The sequence below is a fragment of the Peromyscus maniculatus genome, chromosome 6, assembly GCF_049852395.1.
Source record: "Peromyscus maniculatus bairdii isolate BWxNUB_F1_BW_parent chromosome 6, HU_Pman_BW_mat_3.1, whole genome shotgun sequence".
NCBI classification, from domain to species: Eukaryota; Metazoa; Chordata; class Mammalia; order Rodentia; family Cricetidae; genus Peromyscus; species Peromyscus maniculatus.
In genome coordinates, this window is record NC_134857.1 from 13387387 (window position 1) to 13411252 (window position 23866).

Consider the following 23866-nt stretch of genomic DNA (forward strand, 5'->3'; position numbering starts at 1 on the left):
TGAAGCTGTGTTACTTTGCCTGTCTAAAACACCTAATGGTCTAATAAAGAGCTGAATGGTCTGCCAATAGAGAGGCAGAGGAACGGGTAGGTGGGGCTGGCATGAAGAGAGAACAAATGGAGAAATCTGGGAGGGAAGAAGAAAGAATGAGAGAGGAAGAAGAAAGATCAGGGAACAAGAGAAGAAGGAGGAGGACTTTAGGGGCCAGCCACCCAGCCACCCAGCCACCTCAGCCACTCAGCCACCCAGCCACCCAGCCACCCAGCCACCCAGCCACTCAGCCACCCAGCCACTCAGCCACCCAGCCACTCAGCCACCCAGCCACCCAGCCACTCAGCCACCCAGCCACCCAGCCACCTCAGCCACCCAGCCACCCAGCCACCTCAGCCACTCAGCCACCCAGCCACCCAGCCACCCAGCCACCCAGCCACCCAGCCACCCAGCCACCCAGCCACTCAGCCACCCAGCCACTCAGCCACTCAGCCACCCAGCCACCCAGCCACCCAGCCACTCAGCCAGATACAAACTAAGAAGAAAATTAAAGGGAAACAGGAATAAAGGTAAAAGTCCCGAGGCCAAAGATAATTTAAGCTGACAAGAAACAAGCCGAGATAAGACCAGGCATTTATAAGAATGAATAAGCCTCCTTGTGCGTTTATTTGGGAGCTGGGTGGTGGGCCCCCCAAAAGAGCCAAAACAACCAACAACAGGTTTCTTTGCGTAGCCTTTGACTGTCATGGAACTCGCTCTGTAGCCCAGGCTGGCCTTGAACTCATTAAGATCTGCCTGGCTCTGCCTCCTGAGTGCTGAGATTAAAGGTGTGTGCCACCCCTGGTTTACCTTTTCAAATTTTTAAGGAATTAGTTTTTAAATGGGAAGGAGCAGAAAGATGGCCTACTGGGTAAATGCACTTGATGCTAAACTTGCTGACCTCAGTTCAATCCTGAGGACCCACATTTTGTTTTGAGACAGGGTCTCATCTCACTGCGTAGTCCCGGTTGGTCTGGAACTTGCTGTGTAGACCAGGTTTAGCCTTGAATTCACAGAGATACACTTGCCTCTATCTCCTGAGTGCTGGGGTTCAAAGTGTGTGTGCCATCATGCCTATCACAAACAACTTTTTTTTTTAAGAAACTTTTAAAAATTCCGATGTGGGTAGGTGGTGACATGGTCAGAGTCGAAACAGGTGAAGGAGGGACATGAAAGGAGGGACAGAGAGCACAGCGCTGTGGAGACAGACTGGCCCTGCAGAGGAGAGGGCGCATCAGTCTGAACTCCGTGTGGTGGAGGAGCTACCACAAAACCTGAGCTTACATCCCTCACGCTCAGCAAGTCTTTTCAAGGAACTTTGTCAGCTCATTCACAGACCACAAGATCAACGTTCTGAGGGACCGTGGATGCAGCTCAGAGACTGGTACTTGCCTGGGATGCATGAGGCCCTGAGACTGACCCCAACACCATGATTTGTTTTAAGTACATAAAAGTCAGCATTTGTATTTTCTATAAAATATTTTTGTTTTATAGATAAATCTCTTCCTTTTCTTTCTTTTTCTGGAACAGGACCTCCTGTGGTCCAAGCTGGCTTTGCATTTGTTTTGTGACCAAGGATGACCTGCTTCATCTGAGGTCACATCACCTTAACTGCATTAACTTGACACTAACTTGTTACTACTAGGAGAAACACAGAAAATAATAATAATAATATAGTACTTGCAAGATGAATTTTTCTTGGAGAGGATTTCCTTATGACAAATCTTTGTTTTGGAGAGTCTGTTGTGTTAAGCTGGGTGTGATGCCACTCAACTGTGATCCCAGCCCTTAGGAGGAGGAAGAAGGACTAAGAAATTCAAGACCATCTCTGGATACAAGCAAGACTGAGGCCAGCCTAGACTCATGAGTCCCCGTCTCAAAGAACAAAGAGCCTGCTGCTCTGTGCTCTAAGCATTGATGACAGAGAAACAACAGAAAAGGTCCCTGCTCACACAGAACCCAGACAGGGAAAACAGAAAATGAGCACGCGAATAAACGGTTGATTTCAGACAGAAGTGTGGGAGAAAACAACAGAGAACACCACCCCGGAACAAGAAGGTCCGAGCTGAAGGTAGGGGTGAGAGGGAACCGGGCTGCACAGTCTGGCTGACAAAGGGCTTCTCGGAGGAGGGAAAGTTTCATCTGAAGCATTCACAGTGAGCCAGCCACAAAACAAACAAACAAACAAAAAACACCCAAATAGGCAGCTGATGTCTCCAACCCTCTCACTGTCCAATGAGACAAAATTATGTGTTGAGTAACATGGCTGAATGCGCCGTGGATATTTACTGAAAATAACATTTTCAGTCTTTGGAACTGGGAAACCTGATTCTAAATATCCGAGATGACTAAATAGTGACTCCATCAGAAAGCATACGGTACGGCTAAGGTGGGGGGCCGTAAAGAGGAGGAAAACAGCATGGGGGCCAGCAAGATGGCTCAGTGAGTAAGGGTGTCTGTCACCAAGCCCGACAACCCAAGTTTGGGGGTCACATTGTGGAAGGAGAGAACTGATTCCCAAAGATCATCCTCTGACCTCCACATATACACCCTGGCTTCATGGAGACCAGAAACACACAAAATGTATAACATTTTAAAATGTAAAAAAAAAAAAATTAAAAATAATATTAAAATAATCAGAAGGTTGGGAGACAGTTCACTGGTAGGTAGCTGCAAAACATGTACAGGCCCTGGGTTTGAGGCCCAGCAATTGAAAACAAAATCAAAAACCTCACTTGTTCTTAAAAGTTCAAAAGGTTGTATTTAAAAGTTCAAAGGAAATTGGTTAGAACTATGGAGGATCTTAATTTGTTGTTGTTGTTGTTTTTGGTTCTTTTTGAGATGGGGTCTACTGTGGCCCAGGCTGGCCTCAAACTCCCTATGCATAGCCCAGGATGGCCTTGAATTTCTGATCATCCCGCCTGGATCTCCAAGTGCCGAGAATACAGGCAGATTCTACCACGCTAGGTTTATGGGTTTATGTGGTCCAGAGCTTTGGGTGATGTCAGACGGGCATTCTATCAGCTCCCTAGCATCGCTAATACCCTACTGCTATCATTCCAACAATACCCCACACACCAGAGGTTTTTAAAGGAGCGGATAAAACATAGCCATAAATTAACCAGACAGCCTAATTTGCACACTTGTATGGGCCTTTGGGTGTGTGTGCCAGAGTCTCAAACCCACACCTGACCCCTGCACAGTGAGTGCTAGTACCACAGGCATGTGTTGAGTGGTGTGTGGCCATCTGATACCAATACAACAACTCAGTCCAGAAAAAAAAAGCTTTCTAAATACCTATATTTGTTGTTTGAATAAGAATGGCCCCCACAGGCTCATATATTTGGTTACCAGGGAGTGGCACTATTCGAAAGGATTAGAAGGATTAATAGGTGTGCCCTTGGAGGATGTGTGTCACTGGGGGTGGGACTTGAGGTTTCAAAAGCCCATGCCAAACCCAGAGTCTCTCTCTGCCTATGGATCAAAATACAGCTCTCAGCCACTGCCCCAGCACCTGCCTGCACGCAGCCATGGGCCCCACCACGATGATAATGGACCAAACCTCTGAACTGTAAGCAAGCCTCGGTTAAATGCTTTCTCTTGTAAGAGTCGCCTTGGTCATGGTGTTTCCTCACAGCACTAGAACAGTGTGTAAGACTGAACGTGGTACCAGAAGTGGGGCATTGCTGTCCCAGGACTGACCATGCTGTTTGTTCTAGGAATAAGAGGACTTTGCACTAGAAAAGCGCTTGGCCGCTTTAAGTGGGGCTTGTTGGACCATCCTAGTGGGGGCAGGAGGACAGTGGCGCTGAGAGAAATGCAGACAATGCTGGCCCAGCTCAAGAGGTCTCACAGGGGAAGAATATTAGTGACTGGCTTTCTGCCCTGGTCCGAAAAACTCTGCCTGGGGTTAAACTGGAGCGTTTTGGATTAATGGCATTGGCAGAGGAGATTTCAAGACACCCTAGTATTGACCATGTCATGTGGTTACTAGTGGTCACTCTTACGCAGATCAATAATGAGAAGGAGCAAGCTGGACAAAGAAAAAAGGAAATGTACACTTTGAGAGAAGGAGCAGCAAGAAGTGTCATGGCACCAAGTCCACTGCACACAGAGACAAAAAGTTTAAAGAAAAACCTGATGCTAAATGCAGTAAAGGGAGCGGTGGCCTCGGAGAAAGACCCCACCCTGCTAAGCCTCCGTGTGAGAGCAATTAAAGACGAGCTTAAGTAGTGAAAGACACCAAAACAACAGAACGCTGGTACAAAGGTAGTCGAATGGGGGTCCACGTCCCAGCCCCAGCAAGCCGCAGAACTTGGCAGCTTCAGCCATGTGGCTCTGACTTTAGGGTCAAGGATACAAGGACCGGGTTATGGAATTTTCCTCCGTGACTGAGGAAAGTGGCTGAGGCCAGGTATGTGGCAGGGGCGTCCCTGCATGGAGGCCTAGTGAGGCCATTGAATGAAGTTACAACGGTGAAGCCTGGATTGCCTCGGAGATCCCGAGATGTTAGGTTGCCAGGGTTACCTGGGAAGGCAAGCTGCTAACAGGGTATGAAAGCAGCCAAAGAGAGAAGTGTGTTGCAGTCAACATAGCTGAAAGGCATTGGATCTGAAGAATGCTTGACATTTGATATAGAGATGCAGAGTTTGGAGTTTGCCCAGTTGGTTTTGGGTCTTGCTTTGATTCAGTATTTCCTCTTCCTCCCTTTTGCAATGGGATGTATATTCTGTGCTACTGTATGTTGGAAGCATGTGCTTTGCTTTTTGCTTTTGCTTTTCCATGGGGTTACAGTTAAGAGATTGCCTTGAGTCTGAGAAGAGACTTTGGACTTTGAAACAGTCTTAAGACTGAAACACTAGGGGACTCGTGAAGTTGGACTGAATGAATGCATTTTCACATTATAATATAGCTACAAGCCTATGGTAGATAGGAAGTGGAATCTGGTGCTTCCTGGCATGATAATGCACTAAGCTCTGAAACTGTAAGCAAGCCCCCAGTTAAATATTTTGTCTTATAACAGTTGCCATGGACATGGTGTCTCCTCACAGCAATAGAATAGTGATTAATACTGATATAAAAAAGCATAATATGCAAATCTGAAATGGGATAACAGAGTCAGCTTGAGAACTTGTTTTCACTACTGATACTTCTCTGGCGGAGATGGTTCAAACTCACACTCATCTTTTCTAACATCAGCACTGAGGACAGACAAGGGGCTTTACAGACAAGGGCCAGTCCACGGCAGGTTTCACGTGGACAGGGGAAAATACAGTGTATCCAGACAGGAAATTAGTGTCATCTGGGAGGTCACAGAACCACCTGTCTGACACAAAGACAGCCAGAGTTAATCTGGGGTAGAAGCTCTGCACTGGACCTGGACACAAGGAAAGGGGTCAGTGATTCTAGTCAGAACCAGAAAGTGTAGGCAGGACAAGGGACAGAGGCATGCTTCCGGATGGACCCGTTTTATTTCCAAACAAGATTCCAAACATAAATAAACTTTCCCAGTTCCATAATGGATTTTCAGTCCATAAAATGTATTTCTTCCTAAAACTTTTCATAAAATCTGCCTTCCCCTTTGCAGAGGGAAATTGGCAAAAAGTCGAAAGTTAAAAGGTGGTGCACAAAATATTCCATCACCATCATTATGCAAGTCCTCCAGTCCTCACAAATGCACATGAGAACATCAAGATAAATTGTACTTCATCACACTCTGCAGCACCTCGAGATTTCCTTCATTTGTTAATGTTCTGATTTCACAGATCTTAGTATTCCAAAGTGTAACCTTTTCACAAAACAGGAGAACAAACCAAGCTATCTTATACTGAAAAGAGATCAGCATGTGGAGCACAACATACTTGTAAGAATAAAACACCAAGTATTCCATCAGGTACAGTGGGTGGTCCCTTTGTCCTTCATTCCCTTTTCATCTTTGAGAGCTCTTCAGACATCTGAGAACACTTTTTGTGTGATTTCTGCAGGATCTGGCTCATAGTTAGGATAGGAAATGCCATTTTAAGAAACTCTGAATATATCACATTTTCCTCTTTCTTACAGCTAAAGTCAAAATATATTTCACACCTTTAAACGATGTAGAAGAAAACAGTAATAGCTCAGGGGTAAAGCACTTGCCAAGCATGTAAGGCCCTGGGTTCCATGCCCAGCACCTTGAGAAGATGGCTATCACTCAAATAATAACAACTAAAATCTCAGGTTTCAAAAACACCCTGTGATTTCCCCCCATAACCTCAGTTGAAGATGGACATCAATTTATATCCTAAATACAAACCATGGTGATCCTGTGGAGGCATTGATGCTATGTGGCCAATTTTTAAAAATCTGTTTTGTAAGTAAAATCAGTGTTTAGGAGGAGTATGTTGGCATATTCAGAATAGGACCTATCAAAAATTACCGTAGAAAAGACTGATGTTAGAAGTGATCTCAAAGGTCAGGCGATTCTGCTCTCAGATTTTAGACAAAAGAGACCAGTGCCAGTAACTTGAGCAAATCAGCAAGGTCATCTATGAGATTATTTTCATACACACACAGAACACACACACACACACACACACACACACACACACACTGTTACATTTATTTTACTATACAGATGCAGTAGCTTTGACGATAATTGAGAAGTCAGTGTGGAAGTTTCCATTTGTGATCTCGTTGCTGGAAACAGGAAACATCCATTCCTCATGGAGTGGAAAGGCTCTCGTCTCATGATGCACTGGATCATGACCTGGTTGGGTGTTCTCTGTACAGCCCCTACCTGTAACATGGATTGCGAGCAGAAGCTGGGTGGACAGGAAGCAGGGTGCTCAACGTAGACCTAATCTGGGATCCCTTACTCTGCCCAAGGTGTGCACACTGGCAGTGAAGACTGTTGAGGAGGCAAGGCTGGGCAGCTGGAACTTGTAGACCTAACTGGAGAAACTCAGGGGTGGGCAGTGCCGGGTCTGCCCTTCACCCAGAGGGATCCCCAAGAGGGCTCCCTTGACCACCGTGGGCAGAGAGAAGCACGCGTGTCTGTCTTATCTAAGCAATTAAACCACAAGTTGGGTATCCCTCATCTGAAAAGCTTGGGGCCAGTGTTTCCAGAGTTTTAATTTTTTTAGACTGTGTGATATTTGCATATATATAACAAAATATCTTGAGAATGGGACCCAAATCTCACTGAGACATTCATTTGTGCTTTTTATACACCTTATCTGCATAGCCTGAGGGTAACTTCACAAAATAGGTTTAATCATTTTATACACAAAATAAACTTCCATGGTCTGAAGTTTTCCATTTGCGCCATCAGACCAGACTCAAAATTCTGGATTTTGGGATAGTTCAGATTTTGGATTAGGATGTTCAACCAGCATTACTTGGATGTCTATACTAGGTAAAAAGTTTCTAATTATTTTAATTTACATACGCACATAAATATCAAAGTATTTGATCCTTACTACTATTATTGTCTAGCTCCTCACAAAATGACATGTGGATATAACTCTATGGTAGTTTTCTTTTAAAAAATACTTTTATCTTTAATTTTTTATAATAGCTGTCTTTCAGAAAAATCCTGTTTAGCTATATATATTAACATTAAATAACTTAAAAAATAAACAATACACTATACCAAAATTGTCTAATTTTTAGCTACAAGTGAAAAATTGAGTTTTCAAGAATGGACTAGCCCTTCTTCCAAAAATGGACTAGACTTTCTAAAGATACTTCTCATAATTTTAAGGTATTATTAAGCATAATTTATTTCCTCACTATCCCAAATATATACACACCAGTCTTAGTAATTTATGCCAGGAGTATTCCTAAGTAACAATAAGCTGTTTCATTTTTCTATCTTTACTTACTTCATAGTAGGAAACTTACTCTACATTTAAATAAGTTTGTTTCCAAAAGATGCTCCCAGGGAAATATTAGAACATGCAGCCTCTCATTTTCTCAGAATAGGAAGGAGTAGAAAGTAACTTTCCAGTCTTCTTTTAGCCCACCCTTATTTACAGCATCTTGCTCATAAAATTAACAGTCTCAGGGAAGAAAAGCTTTTGAGAAGAAGTCTGTTTTGCTAGAAATCCTGTCAAAATTCCCACAAGTAAACACAACCACTGTCGGAGGCAGAGGACATGCAGTCCCCAGTGCTGGCCTCAGAGTGTCCCCTAGACCCTGCCCTGCACTCCAAGTCAACTGAGGGAACTGAAGAAAAGCCCACGTTTTTTTAGTTCCTCAGAAGTTACTACCTCACCACCGCTGGAAAAACTTCTTGTGGAAAGAACACAATAGAGGCCGGACCTAGGGCTGCTTCTAGCTCCTCAAACTGTGACCATTCGTACCACGTGGGGGGCTACAAGAAAGAACGGAGGAAATGGCCCACTGGGGGCACCAAGTTCAGATGTTTTTAAACTAGTTGGTTAGAATCACTTTTAAAATGTAGATTATCAGGTCTGCAGGGTACAGATTCCAATACTCGTGAGAAACAAGAGAAAGGCTCGGATGATTGAAAAGTGCGCGTCTTTCCAAAGCAAACCGAGGCGGTCAAGAGCTTCGTGCATGTGAGGAGCCCACTCTGTCTGTCACAGGTTCTCATCCAGCCATTTGATGTAACTATTCCTAGTCCGGATTCCCACAGAGAAGTTGGTCGGCCAGCTTGTGAAAATCATACACCCATGAAAGCCATCCTCAAAGTGGTCCAAGGTCACGTTCACGCCTGCACTCTCCAAGCGCTTGGCATACATCATGCCGTCATCCCGCAGGACGTCATGCTCACAGGTGAGGATGTAGGTCTTGGGGAGCGCCTGGAGCACTTCCTGCTCTGCGATGAGCGGGGAAGAAGCAGCGTCCAGCAGTTGAGGGATCTCCTGGACGATCCTGGCATCACCTGTGGTCTGCATGACAGGCTTGTAGCTCTTTTTGATGGATGAGGGCAACAGGGATGTCCAGTTGAGCCGGGCCCTGAGGGCTGCGGCCTTTTCCACATCCAGTGAAGTGTGATTGTTCACAATCATCGCCTGCACAAAGTCATAGTTGCCTTTGAAGTAGTCCACCCAGTACTTCACCATGACATGGCGCGGCAGGATTGGAGTGTTCACGTTCTGCTGGTAAGATGGTGTGTTGAAATCCAAAGCCTGGAGGACTGGGTAGATTAAAGCCTGCAGTTTGAGCTTATTTTTTAGGTTGGCCACGTATGTAAACTAGAATAGAAAAAACATATTTCATTTGCATAGATCCTTTTATAGAAAGCAGTTTATAGAGTGTTTTAAATAAATGAGTGGGTTTTTTAAGAATTAAATAATGCATTCCATATCACCATGCCCTGCCAAACTGCTGGACAATTCCTAAGGAAGGTATACTGCTTGTGACTCATAGTTTTGAATGAATTCACTGTTATGTGGCCCTTGAGGTCTCTAACCCCCTACTTGTATCTATCTATCTTTTGGTACCTGTACGCCTTGGTGCGTATTATATATGAGTGAATTGTGAGCCTTACTTAACTTCTTATTTCCTATAAGACGACAAATGGATTGGGGGGAAAAAACCACAAATCTTCCTCTTTCAGAGGAGAAGGACAGAGAGTGACGCAGGGACAGTAGGACTCCAGGAGTCCCAGGTGCTCGGTGACCAGCTGCTAGTCTCCATGCTGGGACACTGAATTCATACAGGCAAGCAATGAGCACATGCCACGGTGAGTAAACTTGAAGTGGAAGGGATACGACTTCCCATCCCAGCAGCCTCAGCTCACCTGCGACTCTCCACAGGGTAGCTATATTGCCCATTTTGTAATTCCAGCATTTAAAATTCTGCATGTGGAGGGCACATCTCAAAAGAAGATGGAATGATTCACAGTAACTGAGCAACCCTCACTTAACTTTCAAACCTCATCTCCTGGTAAGATGCGTGTGAGAACTGTGTGCATGTGGTTGGTAAGATGCATGTGAGAACTGTGTGCATGTGGTTGGTAAGATGCATGTGAGAACTGTGTGCATGTGGTCGGTAAGATGCACATGAGAACTGTGTGCATGTGGTCGGTAAGATGCGCGTGAGAACTGTGTGCATGTGGTCGGTAAGATGCGCGTGAGAATTGTGTGCATGTGGTCGGTAAGATGCATGTGAGAACTGTGTGCATGTGGTCAGTAAGATGCGCGTGAGAACTGTGTGCATAGGGTCTCACTAAGTCCTTGCAACACTCCCGCAGTTAGATGACGTCATCTTCACATTTCCAAGGGTCATAGAACACAGGGATTTAGGCAGGGACATCTATCTCTCCAAGGCGGAGCCCAAATTCAGTCTATCTTTGAGGCCTGTGAGCCCGGCATGGTGGTGTGCACCTACTACCCCAGCACTCCACACGGCTAAGGCAACAGGATCTGAAGTCCTAGGCCAGCCTGGGCTACACAGTAAGACATCATCTCAAAAACACAAGGAATATAATTGGGATAGTGGTACAGGCCTGTAATCTCAACACTTGGGAGTAGAGGCAGGAAGACATCCTAAATTACACAGAACATTGAGACTAACCAGTATAACTAACATCATACTCTATCTCAAAGACAAAACAAAGCCACCAAACAGTAATAACAGATAAAACATTGGAAAACATTAGCATTTTAATTTCTCTTAAAACTCTACAAAAATAACCATAGGAACTGAAATTTAAGTCAAAATATATCCCATTTTGCAAGTTGAACAGTAGCGGGTAGGTAGGGCTATTTCATGTCCACGCATCTTCCTGAGCCCATTCAGAGACACTCCTCCGTGCCGCTTCGAAAAGCCTGTGAGGAATCTCCCAGGGCAGTCACAGGACGGTGCTAGCCACATGGTGAGCAGCCCAGCGCCACGTGTGAAGACGGTGAGAGTCAACAGGCATGCTCACCCCTCCCTCGAGCACCCTGAGGCCGGGCTGTTACCTGCTGTCCAAGGGCAGCTGCCAAGTTCCCGCCAGCACTGTCTCCAGAAACACCGACTCTCGCAGGGTCGACCTTGTACTTGTCTAAGATGTCTGGCTGCAGGAAGTATCTTGTGGCACGCATGACGTCGTAAATTTGCTCAGGAAAGAAGACCTGTGGAACGAGCCTGTATCTGCGAAGACAAAAGCAGTGTGCATTTTGGGATGTAGCCACGCTTTGAAGGCCACTCAACATTTACAGAGAAAAATGGAATTTTCAAAATCCAGAAATAGACAAGAAAGTAAAATAAATATAAAATACAGAAACAAATCATTTATTTTCTCATAAAGTAGGTGGAGTTAGCAGCCTGGTACTAACAAGAGTCCTTAAAATATGCTCTAGCTGGCCGCTCCTGGTTAGGTTCAGCTGTTAACTTGGCACAGCCAAGTTATCTGAGGGAGTCTCAATTGGGGATTGCCTCCATCAGATTGGCCTGTGAGCGCCTCTACATCTATGGGGATTTTCACGCTTGTTGACGTATGTGAGAGGGTCCAGCACACTGGGTGTTGCCACCCTGGGCAGTTGTTAGGAGAGCAGGCTGAGCACTATCCAGAGGGGGCGAGACCGTGAGCAGCATGGTCTGTGGCTTCTGCGTCATTTCCTCCCTGGTCTCCACCCTGACTCCCGCCAATGTGGACTGGAACCAGGATGTGTGGGCCAGATAACCGGCCCCCACGTTGTTTTTAGTCATGTTTTATCACAGCAACAGAAAAGCCCACTAGGACACCAGCCATGGTGGGTGGACACCCATAATCCCAGGGGAGGCTGATGCAGGAGGATTGGGAGTTTGATGTGTGTGTGTGGGGGGGGGGGGTGTCTCTGTGACCACAAAGGTCAGCAGAGTGTCGAACTGTGTGAGACAAGAAAGAAGTCTCATTCAACACGACTCAGTAGCTGTTGCCGGTTCAAACTCCAAGAGCAGCTTATTTTAGGCATATTTAAGTACAGCACAATTTGGAAAAAAGCTTCCTGGTGATAATTAACTGAATACCATGTGCACAATAAAGCTTAAGGGATGACTGTATCGAAACTGTATAATTACTTAAAGTACATGTGGCCTCTTCCACGAAGATGGGATCTATAGATGGACTTCAGGCAACATGTTAAGGGCCTGGAAGAGGATCTGGTGTGGTCTCAGTCATACAGATAGAACAAAGGTCACCAGGCTATTAACTACATTCATTCTCAGCCTTTGGGGAGGAAATCAGGTTATGTATCTCCTTCTTTGAAGAGACAACTCTGTGTGTTTAACATTCCTGGTTCTCCTAGTACCTATCTGTAAACACAAGGACCTCTGTGGCCCCTACAGGTTGAGGCCAGCCTGAGTCACACAGCAAGACCCTATCTCAAAAACAAGCAAAACAAAACAAAAACAGCTCCTGGACATCAAACTTACCACCTGATGTAATGTCAGTTGCTCCTTATTAAGACAGGGTGCCTCCATAATGAATTTGGGGGGTTATTTATGAAGGTCTACATACCACTCACAGCAGCTCCAGGTTAAGAGCTAACTAAACAGCATTAACCAATCACTAGTCTAACGTTTACCACAACTCTTTTGATAAACACAATAAATAAATACATCTGTCTCTACTGAAGAGGTCCATGCCAGCCTGCCACTAAACCCAAGGAACACATGTACTTCCTGGAACACTGGTAAAATGTCATTTTTAACTGGAAAAGGAAAGCTTTGCTGGCACAGAGCATCATCCAGACCCTCTGGGACATTTATGGGGCTCCTCCTGGGGCACACTTTGCAAGGGCAGAGTTGTTCGTCGTCGTCGTCTTATTCTGTAAAACGTGTCAGAACCCTGATCTTGAGAAGGGCCATGCACAACATCAATACCGTGTGTATCTACAGTTCAGTCTTCACACCTCTCAGTCTCCAGCCCCTCCTGTGCTGATCTCCTTATCTTCTGAGCCTTAACTGGGATGTTTGACTGTAATTCCACTTGCTTCCGGACCAAGCAGTGCCTTGGCTGGGCACGTTGTGATTCAACCACTGAGGAGGCTGAAGCAGAATCCCATGGTGAGTTCAAGTCCAGCCTGGGAAACTCGGGGAGACCTTGTCATGAAATAAAAATAGAAACAAGGCCTGGGAATACAGACAGCCCTACTAAGGCGCACCGCTCCCCCACGGACATGAGTGGGGTTACACCACTTATGTGTCACACCACTAGGTGGCGACATCTCTCAAGATTGTACTTATCCCTGCTCTTCCATGTAATTTCTGATTTGAAAAACAAAAACTAAAAACCAAAAAAGAGATGCACCTCAGGAGTCAAGACATGAAAACAATGTGGTGGTTTTTTCCCATTCCATCGTCATCTTAGTTAGGGTTTCAATCGTTGCAGTGACTAAACACCATGATCAACAAGCAAGTTGGGGAGGAAAGGGTTTACACAGTCAGGGCAGGACCCTGGAGGCAGGAGCTGATGCAGAGGCCATGGGGGGATGGGGGGAGCTGCTCCACGTGGCTTATTCAGTCTGCTTCCCCCCCCCCCCGTTTTTCGAGACAGGGTTTCTCTGTGTAGCTTTGCGCCTTTCCTGGAACTCACTCTGTAGACCAGGCTGGCCTCGAACTCACAGAGATCCGCCTGCCTCTGCCTCCCGAGTGCTGGGATTAAAGGCATGCACCACCACCGCCCGGCTCAGTCTGCTTTCTTATGGAACCTAGAACGACCTGCCCAGGGATGGCACCCCTCAAATGGGCTGGGCCCTCCCCCATCAATCACTAATTAAGAAAATGCCTTCCAGCTGGGTCTTAAGGAGGCATTTCTCAATTAAGGTTCCCTCCTTTCAGATGACTGTACTTTGTGTGTCAGGCTGACATAAGACCAGCCTGCACAGTCACTGTATCATGATAAACAGTATTTCTAGTTGCACAGGAGGTCAGTACACACCAGATATACACATGCATTAAGCTGAGTTTTCAGCACTGTCTTACAGAAGTCTCAGAGTCTTTGGATGGCAGGAAATACAATCTGGGTAAACTGGTACCTATTGACTAATCCTGTCAGTTAACAACTTGCTGAGCTAACATGGAAAGCAATCCTGAAAACAAGCAGATCATCACGCTAACATCTATGGTGCCATTGAAGATCCATAGTCTAGTACAGCCCGGTGGTACTGGCCTGTGATCCAACTACCAGAGTCCAGGGCGGGAAGACTGAAAGAACAAGACTGGGCTATAACGTGACCAAGACCAGACTGGGCAGCTTATTAAAACCCCCTTCAGTGGAAGAGCAGTCACCTAGCATGTGTGTGACTAAATCACCAGTCCCCTGTCCCCACACAAGTCCATACTCTAGCCTCTCATTTGATCTCTGTGAAATCTTTTTCTTAAAGACAAGGGCTCACTGTGTAGCTCTGGGTGGCCTGGAACTCACAGAGATCACTGCCTATCTATCCCTGCCCCCCAAGCACTGGGATCAAGTGTGGAATATCATGCCTGGGCATTGTTGCTCAAGCTGAAAGCATCCATTAGTTTTACCCAGTAAGAAAAGATGCTGCTTTTATAGACCAGAGAGTGAATATACTGAAAGCAGTGTTACTTTGGTCAGTTCGAAGTAGCTAAAACTTACCTGAGAGATCCAACGAAGTTGGGAATGCATTTATAGACACAGAAAACTTACAGAACCAGGAGGAAACTCATGGGCAGTTTATCTAAAGAAAGGAGACAGCCTGGCCTAGTGGCACAGACTGATACCACCACCTTCTTGGGACTGGAGTGAGTCCCAAGAGTGAGTTCAAAGCCAACTTGGGTAATTGCAGAAGATCCTATCTCCAGATATAAAATAGAATCAAAGCCTGGCTATACAGCTCAGTGGTATAGTGCTTTGCCTAGCATGTGGGAGACCCAAGAGAGGGAGGGAAGGATGGAGGGAGAGAAGTGCCTGCTGTCTGCAGCTCAAGCTCCCAATTATGTCCCTGGAAAGTACTAGAAAAGTAGTTTTACATTATAGATAAAAGGCCTGGAATTAACATAGTCAATACACACACACCATCACACTGAAATTAACCAGACCTGAAGTCCAGACATCTAGCCTTTCTGAATTCACATTTAATTTACACTTTCAGTATTAAGTATACTTTTATGCACTTACCTACCACCAAAATGAAAAAAAAAAAAATCCATGACAATTACAACTAGGAAAATAATTAGCCTTTATACCCTCTTTATGACTCCTGTCCGCACCGGCACTCGGTGCTTCTTCACCTCTTACATTTAGCCGTTCTTACTCTCTTTTCTGCATATTGTACTCTCCCCGCACTCTACATTGTTTACTATTTACACGTTATTGGCTAGTTCTCCCCCTCTCTGCTCCCTCCCCCTTTTAGAGACAAGTTTTCATGTAACCCAGACGAACTGGTATCAAATTTGCTAAGAATGACTGGGGACTCCTGATTTTACTGAGATTATGGGCGTGCATGCCTGTGTGTGTGTGCGTGTGTGTGTATGTGTGTGTGTGTGTGTGTGTGTGTGTGTACGCGCGTGTGTGTGCATGCGCATGCACACACGTGTGTTCAAGCGTGTATTACCGAGTAACACACCCCCATTCTAAAATACATCTGCAGTCTTCCAACGCCACAACATTGAAGCTTCATATTACCCCATTTGAGCAGTAAATCCTCAAACTAGGTTTTTGTTATCTCAGAACATTTGTCATGATTTTGGTGGGTTAGCAATATTTCCAGTGCAAAATTACTACCCATTAACAATATTCTTTTCCTTATCAGGAGAGGGGCACACACCTGTGATCTTAGCACTCAGGCTATAGAGGCAAGAAGATCAGAAATTCAAGGTCACCCTTAGCTACCATCATGAGCTGCATGTCATAAACAAACAAAAATCCTTACCCAATAAAACATATTATCTTCCTCACCAGATGTGGTACTCTGCACACATGTAACTCCAGCACTGTGGTTATCTGCACACATATGTAATTCCAGTACCAAGGAGACTCGGGAAGAGTAATGCCAAAACCAGCTGAGCTCCAAAACGAGTACAGGTCAGCCAGAGCTATGTATGAGGACAGTGTCTCAAAACACAAATAAACAAAAGCCCGAACATCACACACACACACACACACACACACACACACACACACACACAAAACCAGCCGAGCTCCAAAACGAGTACAGGTCAGCCAGAGCTATGTATGAGGACAGGGTCTCAAAACACAAATAAACAAAAGCCCGAACATCACACAACACACACACACACACACACACACATTTTCCTTCTAAATTCTGCCTGCACTTCACCTAATTCTGTTTTTCAAAAACTCTGAGGTGTGAGCCCTGCCCCCAAATTCCAATTCCAGTGCTGTGGGCAGAAACCCTGCATCTATCTTAGAGGAAAAATCCCCAAGAAACCCCAGTGTTGCGCCAGGCCAGAAACACCAGAACCCCATCACATGCTCCCCCCATTCTCAGGCCGCCTCCTGTTTCCACAGCAGGGCCTTCTCCATCCCCAAGAGCCTTCCCCCTCATTCCGCCATCAAAAGTCCCCTGCCTTTCATTTTAAAGACCATTTCTTTCAATCATTTTCTGAGTCCCTCTCCTTTCTTGGAGCCAAGGTCTGACAACTAACTGTAACCCAGACACCTCAAATTTCTCGAGAAGAGAAGGGTTCAGAATACGTCAAAGAGTTCTATGGAGCACTGGCCCTGTGAGCTCATGCTTTGTTTGCTTTGCTGAGGCAAGGTCTCATGTAGGCCAGACTGGCTTCAACCTATGCAGCTGAGGATGACCTGGACTGCCCGATCCTCCTGCCTCAGTGCCAGAATTACAGACATGGTCTAACTGGTGCTAGCAGCCAGCACTCCACCTCCAGACCCAACACGTACTTTAATATTTATTACAGACACCAGGGAGAGGAGGCAATGCCGAAAGACTGATGATCTGGACTATCACTAGTGGCCAACGAGGCCGGAACAAGCATTGTCCTCAGAGCAGCCTAAGCTGGAAGGAAGCCTTGTGCCCTGCTGTCTGCAGGAGCAATGTTTGCTCGGGTCGTTCCAGGTAGGTGAAAGGTTGTGTGATAGAATGAAATCATCTTCCTGTTGACTCAGCCGACAGAGAGAGGGTTCACAGCCTCTCCAGCTACCCCGCCCCCAACTTTCCCCTCTCCCAAGAAAAACTCAGTACCTTCATCTTGGGAACCTTAAAAGGCTTATCACCCTCCAAGTCTGGAGAACCTATATCTTCAGTAGGGGGAATCCAAAATAAATGAAACAATTACATCCAGCTCGTGCCCTCCATTGGATAGACACGACCCCAGAGGAACAATCCATGTATTCCTTTAACAACGTTCTTTTTTATTAAAGGAACATACAGTGGAGTCTGGGACAGAACTTGGTTGGTAGAGTGTTTGCCTACCATACAGGAAGCCCGGGGTTCCATCCCCAGCACCGCATAAACCCGGCATGGTGGGACATGCCTATAAACCCAGCGACTCAGACGTCAGGGCAGGGGCATCAAAGTACAAGATCATCCTTAAGTGCATCGCAAATTCAAAGCTAGCTTTGGCCACATGAAAGCCTGCTTTAAAAAAAAAAAAAGAGGAGGAGGAGGAGGAAAAGGTGACGGAGGATCAGCAGCTGTCGGAGACAGAAGCTTACTGTTTCTGCTCTCAGCATTTGCCTCTTGACCTGACACCAATCCTTTAGTGGGGGTGCGGGTGGGGGTGGAGATGAGAGCAAAGGCTTCACTGACTGGATAAGCACAGCATTCCATAAAGCAGGTATGGAGGCTGCTATCTGTGACGCCAGCACTGTGGTGGCTGAGACAAGAAGACTGGCATGGGGATGAGGCCAGCTTGGTCTAGATGGTGAGCTACAGGCCAGCCTTGGCTACAGAATGGGATCCTGTCACACAAAGGTGGGGGAAGGCAGAGAGCTCAGTGGGAAAGGCACTGGCTGTGAATGCACAAGGAAGGCCTGATTTTGATCCTCAGAGCCCACGTCACAAGCCAGGCATGGTGGGGTGCTTCTAATCCAAGTGTGGGAAGGGCAGAGACTGGTAGAGTCCTTGGGCTTCCTGGCCAGCCAGCCAGCGTAGCCTGCTTGGTGAGTTCTAGGCCAGTGCCAGATCTGGTCTCAGGAGGAGGAGGACAGCTCCCGAGGAAAGGCACTGAGGCTGTCCTTTGACACATGTGTGTGTGCACGTGCACCCACAAACACAAAGACACACAGGGTTGGGGTTCAAAAGATTAGGTAGATACTGGAAGCTCCACCCAAATCTTAGAGATCGAGTGCCAAGGCCCAGAAGTGAAGTCTTCAAGCAACGTGAACCTCCCAAAGTGCTGGTCCCGGCTTAAGACGTCACAGGGCTCACAAGCGGCTCAGTGGTAGAACACTTGCCTAGAATGCATCAGGTCCTAAGTTTGGTCCCCAAGACTGGGAGAAGGAAATGTCTTCATGAGACATATCTGTAAAGGTTGAGAGACTCCAGTTCCAGGTGCTTATCTCAACTGCCTTTCCCTGCTGGGCGTGGGGTGGGGGAACCTCACCCTTACCCTTAACCAAGATACTCAGTCACTGAGTATCAGCCACTCAGTACTGAAGGAGCCCAGGCAATCCAGGAAACCGTGTGCTTCTAGCTGCCTCTCTTGGTGTGGTTCCAGAAGCTAAGGAGGGAGCCACAGGCTCAGTGTGAAGCAATGGGCCAGGCATAGGTTGACTATGGATGTAACACAGAGCTGTGTGTGTGTACATGTATGTCCTGGACAAGTATATGTGTGCATATGTATGTAGAGGCTAGGGTCAATCTTAGCTGGCATTCCTCAAGATGCCACCCACTTTGCTTTTGAGACAGCTTCTCACTGGCCTGGTTCTCACCCAGTAGCCAAGGCTGGCAGGCTAGTGAGCCGGGGGATCTATTTTCTCCACCTCTCTTGTACGGGAATTAGAAATTTGCACCACCAACAGCACATCTGGCTTTTTTCGTGTTTAAGTGTGTTCTGGGGATGGATCTTAGGCCTCTGTTCTTGCAGAGTAAACACTTGACCAAATGAGCTGTCTCTCTGAACCACTCCCTGCCACCTAAAATTCTAAAGGATCGAACATGTAAGACAAAGGCCTGGGCATTCTTTCCCCTTTGGGTTTTGATTTAAGAAGTGATCAGAGACAACATACACTAACTAATGTTTGAAAAGAGTGATTTGTTACTTAGCTCCAGCAAAGAAAACCAATCAAGCTCTTTTCTAGAAGCAGCCACGGGGTCTTTTCTCTCTAGATTTAAAGTTTGTGATGCTGTCTGAGCTGGCCGGGGCAGACGTGGCTGAGTGGGCATGTGTGGAGCTGAGCTTCCCATCTGTGCTGTTGTTTTGTTTTGTGTGTGTGTGTGTGTGTGTGTGTGTGTGTGTGTGTGTGTGTGTGTGTGTGTGTAGGGGGTGGGATTGGGGGCCTCACACATAGAGCATTCTATCTCTCCATGGCTTCCACGAGGAAGAGAACAAAGAAAGGAATACTTGAGAGTGAGGTTGTTGTCTGAATCTAGATGGTCTTTTAATAAAAAACCCAGAGCCAGATATCAGGGTGAAAGCTGAAAGATCAGAGAAGCAGAACAGCAGCCACTAGTTCTTACCTCTACGAAATCCTCAGCCTAAAGAGTGAGTTCCTGTTTCCTCATGCCTTATATACCTTTCTCTGCCCTGGCGTATTACTTCCTCGGATTAAAGGTGTGTGTGCTTCCCATCAAAGGCATGAGATCTCAAGTGCTGAGATTAAAGTGTGTGCCACCACTGCTTGCCCTCTATGTCTAATCTAGTGGCTGGCTCTGTCCTCTGATCCTCAGGCAAGTTTACTAAGGTCCACAGTATATCACCACAGAGGTTACCGTGTGGTTTTCAGGTCGTGTATACCCAAAGCTACTGAAGCACAGGGCACCACGCGTCGGCCCATTAAAGCACTGTGCTTTTAGATCTGGAGCTTTATGACGTTAAAAACAAGAGCCTGACATCTTCAGTGCTTTTACCCTGGTGACCATCAGCATCCTGTGCGACCACACAACAGGAACCTATAGCTCTGCAAAGCTTCAAGTTCCTCACCTGACACCAGGTGAATGTGATGTGGTTTAAAGCCTCTTTATAAGACAGTGCATAAATGTACAAAAATTTAATTAAAAACAAAAACTTGAAAGTTTTCCACATTAAAAAAGGATGGCATTATAAATCCCTTGTAGAATTTAATTTATCCAACATCCTATGTGGATTGACAACCAAGAATAGCCATCACACTATGCTTTATTATTGTGATGGCTAACTTTGTTTGAGACAGCCACTATTGGCCTACCCAAATCACAGCCTATAAGCCACTCTAATAAATCCTCTTTACATATACATTTTTTTTTTTTTTGGTTTTTTTTTTTTTTCGAGACAGGGTTTCTTTGTGTAGCTTTGCGCCTTTCCTGGAACTCACTTGGTAGACCAGGCTGGCCTCGAACTCACAGAGATCCGCCTGGCTCTGCCTCCCGAGTGCTGGGATTAAAGGCGTGCGCCACCACCGCCCGGCTTACATATACATTTATACACACACACACATATGTACATATCGATTCTATCCACCTGTTCCTGTAGAGAACACTGACTAACGAAATTTTCTCATACTGCTTCTTTGAAAGAAAGGTGTGGTGGTATTGTGTTCACCAAAATATTGTGTACCTTAATAAACTTACCTGGGGTCAGAGAACAGACAAGCCACTAGTTAGTCAGTGATAGCACACGCCTTTAATCCTAGCATTCCAGAGATAGAAATCCCTCTGGATCTCTGTGAGTTCAAGGCCACATTGGAAATAGCCAAGCATGGTGACACACACCTTTAATCCCAGAAAGCCAACCTTTAATCCCAGGGAGTGGTGGTAGAAAGTAGAAAGATATATAAGGCGTGAGGACCAGAAACTAGGGGCTTTTAGCTGGTTAAGATTTGGCTGGATAAGCATTCAGGCTTTTAAGCAGCAGTTCAGCTGAGAGCCATTGGGATGAGGACACAGAAGCTTCCAGTCTGAGGAAACAGGACCAGCTGAGGAATTGGCAAGGTGAGATAGCTGTGGCTTGTTCTATCTCTCTGATCTACCAGCATGGACCCCAATAACTCGCCTCGGGTTTGATTTTATTAATAAAAACTTTTAAGATTCCTGCTACAGAAAGGTATGAATCTCTCTTGTCCCTTATATCTTATGGTCTTCGTGACTAAACAAAACAGAGGTTAAAAGGCAGTGTGTTGAAAATATCCTACTTTATAAATGTAAAATCAGATGGTCCTGGGTTTTATAAATAAGAATACAACCATGTAAGTTAGATACAAGACACCTTTTCATTTACCAGATACATAATGTACAACTGATATGTGAGAACTGCAAAGTACCGCAGAAGACAATAAGAAGTAGGTCCTGGCTTTACTCACTTTTTAAAATGAAAGGCCTTCATGTAAGTCAGCCATCAGGCAGGTCCCCTGCCCCTGTGGACCAGTACAGACAATGTATTTGTAGGAATCCCAACCTTTGGTGCTTATATCACATGAGGTGGTTCCAGTTCCAGGCTGCCCCAGGCCTTGCCTACCAGCTTCCAGAGGCACACTCTTCACCAAACCACAGTCCACACGAAGAAAAGCCATGATTCCACTCCCCAGCCCCGGGACTGACGGTGAAGATAAGGGCCAGCTGCTGCGCAGTCTCTGTGCCAGGGGACAGGCGGCTCTGGGAGAACCCAGCATCCACCACGTTGCTGGAGACTCACAGGATCCTCCATCCTCATTCTTCTTTTCCTTGATGGGACCCGGGTCCTTAACATCCTTCTCTCACCCTCTCTGCAAAAGCCCTCTCATCCCGTCACGTAGACCTCCATAACCATGGCACTGTGTCTAGCTAGGTCCCATTTGTCCTTAAGGGGCTCTGTTCTGGTGTCATTTTTTTTTTAAAGTTTGTTTGTTTTGTTCTTTGGTTTCTTGAAGCCAGGGTCTTATATAACCTAGGCTGACCTCAGACACAGTGTAGACAAGAATGAACTTCTGATCCTTCTGCTTCCAACTCTCCAGTGCTGGGATCACAGGTGTGTACCACCATGGGGAGCAGAGCTGGGCTCCGTGCAAGCTGCGCTGAGCTACACCACCAGCCCCAAATGTCACCTTCTTCTTTTTTATTTTTTTGGTTTTTCAAGACAGGGTTTCTCTGTGTAGCTTTGGAGCCTGTCCTGGAACTCAATCTGTAGACCAGGCTGGCCTCGAACTGACAGAGATCTGCCTGCCTCTGCTTCCCGAGTGCTGGGATTAAAGGCGTGCAGCATCAAATATCACTTTCTTAAAGGTGCCTTTTCTGACCCTTCAAACAGTACAGTCTTGCCCCAGGTGCCTCAATCACTGCTCACCACCTGCTTCTCCCCACTCATCACACTTAAATTATTGGGTCGAGGTTTCTTTTTCAGACTGTGATGTGGCGTTAACTGTTACCCTGCTCTAGCACCAGGCCTTAACACTGCAATTGGCCCAAGAGAGACGCTAAACCAATATTCATGGACTAAAAGGAAAGGAGTGAGCTCTGTCAGACTTCTGGACGTTCCCCTCAGGGAGAGCACAAGGTCACAGGATGCTGGCCATCGTTCCGCTGAAGCACAGGATACCAGGCTTCTGTGGCCAGCCTGGCCCTAAGCACCTTCTCTCACTATGTCTGTCTACAGTGAGTGTGCTCGGATTCCAGGTGTACGCTGTCCTTCTGTCACGTGACTACGGCATTCCTCCTGCAGGCTCGCTCAGCGCTTTAGGAGGGGGTGTCCAACATGATGGAGGAGGAGCTGTGACGTGATGTCGTCACCTATACATATATGGGACTACAGTCCTAACTAACCCAAGGGCCACAGGTTGGGCAGACCTTCCAGAACATCAGAAGCCCTTTTATTCCAGTTGTCTAAACTGGACAGGTCTGTGTCAGCATGAACCCAACCTTACACAGGGTGCTGGAACCCAGGGGAGGGCTCTTGTTTTCTGCTCCCAGGATTCCTAACCCATTCTGCTTATGCGCTTCTGTGAGTTTCCTGAAGGTGCCCCTGCACTGTGCCATTGTCACCCCCAGCCACGTGGATGAACGTCTGGATGCCCTTTATGTAGACTCAGCATGCAATGAAAAGTAAGAAGAAAGCAATTGCTTTCTAAAGTTAATCTTGACTACGTCTTATCTACCCTTCTGTGTTCTACGATAAGCCTAGACTCAAAAGTAACACCCACGTCACTAGAATCAGGAGGCTTCGAAGCAGAGAAGGGCATGGAGGAAGAGCTCAGGGCATGCTGCCCATTGTTGATATTGAAGTCCTGAGGGTAAGTGAGAAGATCCTGCAGTGAACGAGATCCTCACGGTGCCAAGTGAAGCAAGCCCGACTTCCTTCCTTCCTTCCTTCTCTAGGCCTTTGAGTAACTCTAGGTAGCCGAAACTACTCAAGGGCCCCTTAGGCTTCTTCAATACCACATCCTAGGGCCTGGCTCTGAGGACCTGGCTCCTTCAGTGTTCTCCTAGCCCCTGGCCAGTGGCCCAGGCCTGAGACACAGTGTATTGGATGATTCCTGCATTGAACTTCACCAGGAGTCCTCAGGGATCTGGAAGGCCTGGCTGCAGGTTCAGAAAAGCCTCAGAGATGTACAAAGCAACTGCAGCTAAATCTGAGGTGGCAGCCTCCTCAGTCCACTGTGTGGTCCCAGGCTTCTGTTCACAGGGTGGAGCTGCCTGGTGCCTCGGGAGAGCAGCTCTTCGCATAGACTCAGGTCTGCAGTGGGCAAGAGAGAGGTGAGCCATGACCGGGAAGATGGCGGAGGGGGGGGGGGGGGCGCGGGCAGGGAGAGTCGGATGAGCCCGGGTCACATAAGAGATGGTGTCTTCACTGTCTGGTCACTTGG

At 46.5% G+C, this 23866-nt stretch overlaps 1 protein-coding gene across 1 annotated transcript in view; it reads right to left on the reverse strand.

Annotated features, from left to right (window-relative positions):
• Positions 1-5482: 5482 nt before the first annotated feature.
• Positions 5483-23866, reverse strand: part of Nceh1 (neutral cholesterol ester hydrolase 1) — a 61776-nt gene continuing 43392 nt past the window's right edge. Inside the window, exons 4-5 of the mRNA XM_006971176.4 lie at positions 10944-11115; positions 5483-9230 (exon numbers count right to left, since the gene is read on the reverse strand). Of these exons, the coding sequence (XP_006971238.1) occupies positions 8613-9230; positions 10944-11115 (790 nt within the window). The 3' untranslated portion in view covers positions 5483-8612. The remainder of the gene's footprint in view (positions 9231-10943; positions 11116-23866) is intronic.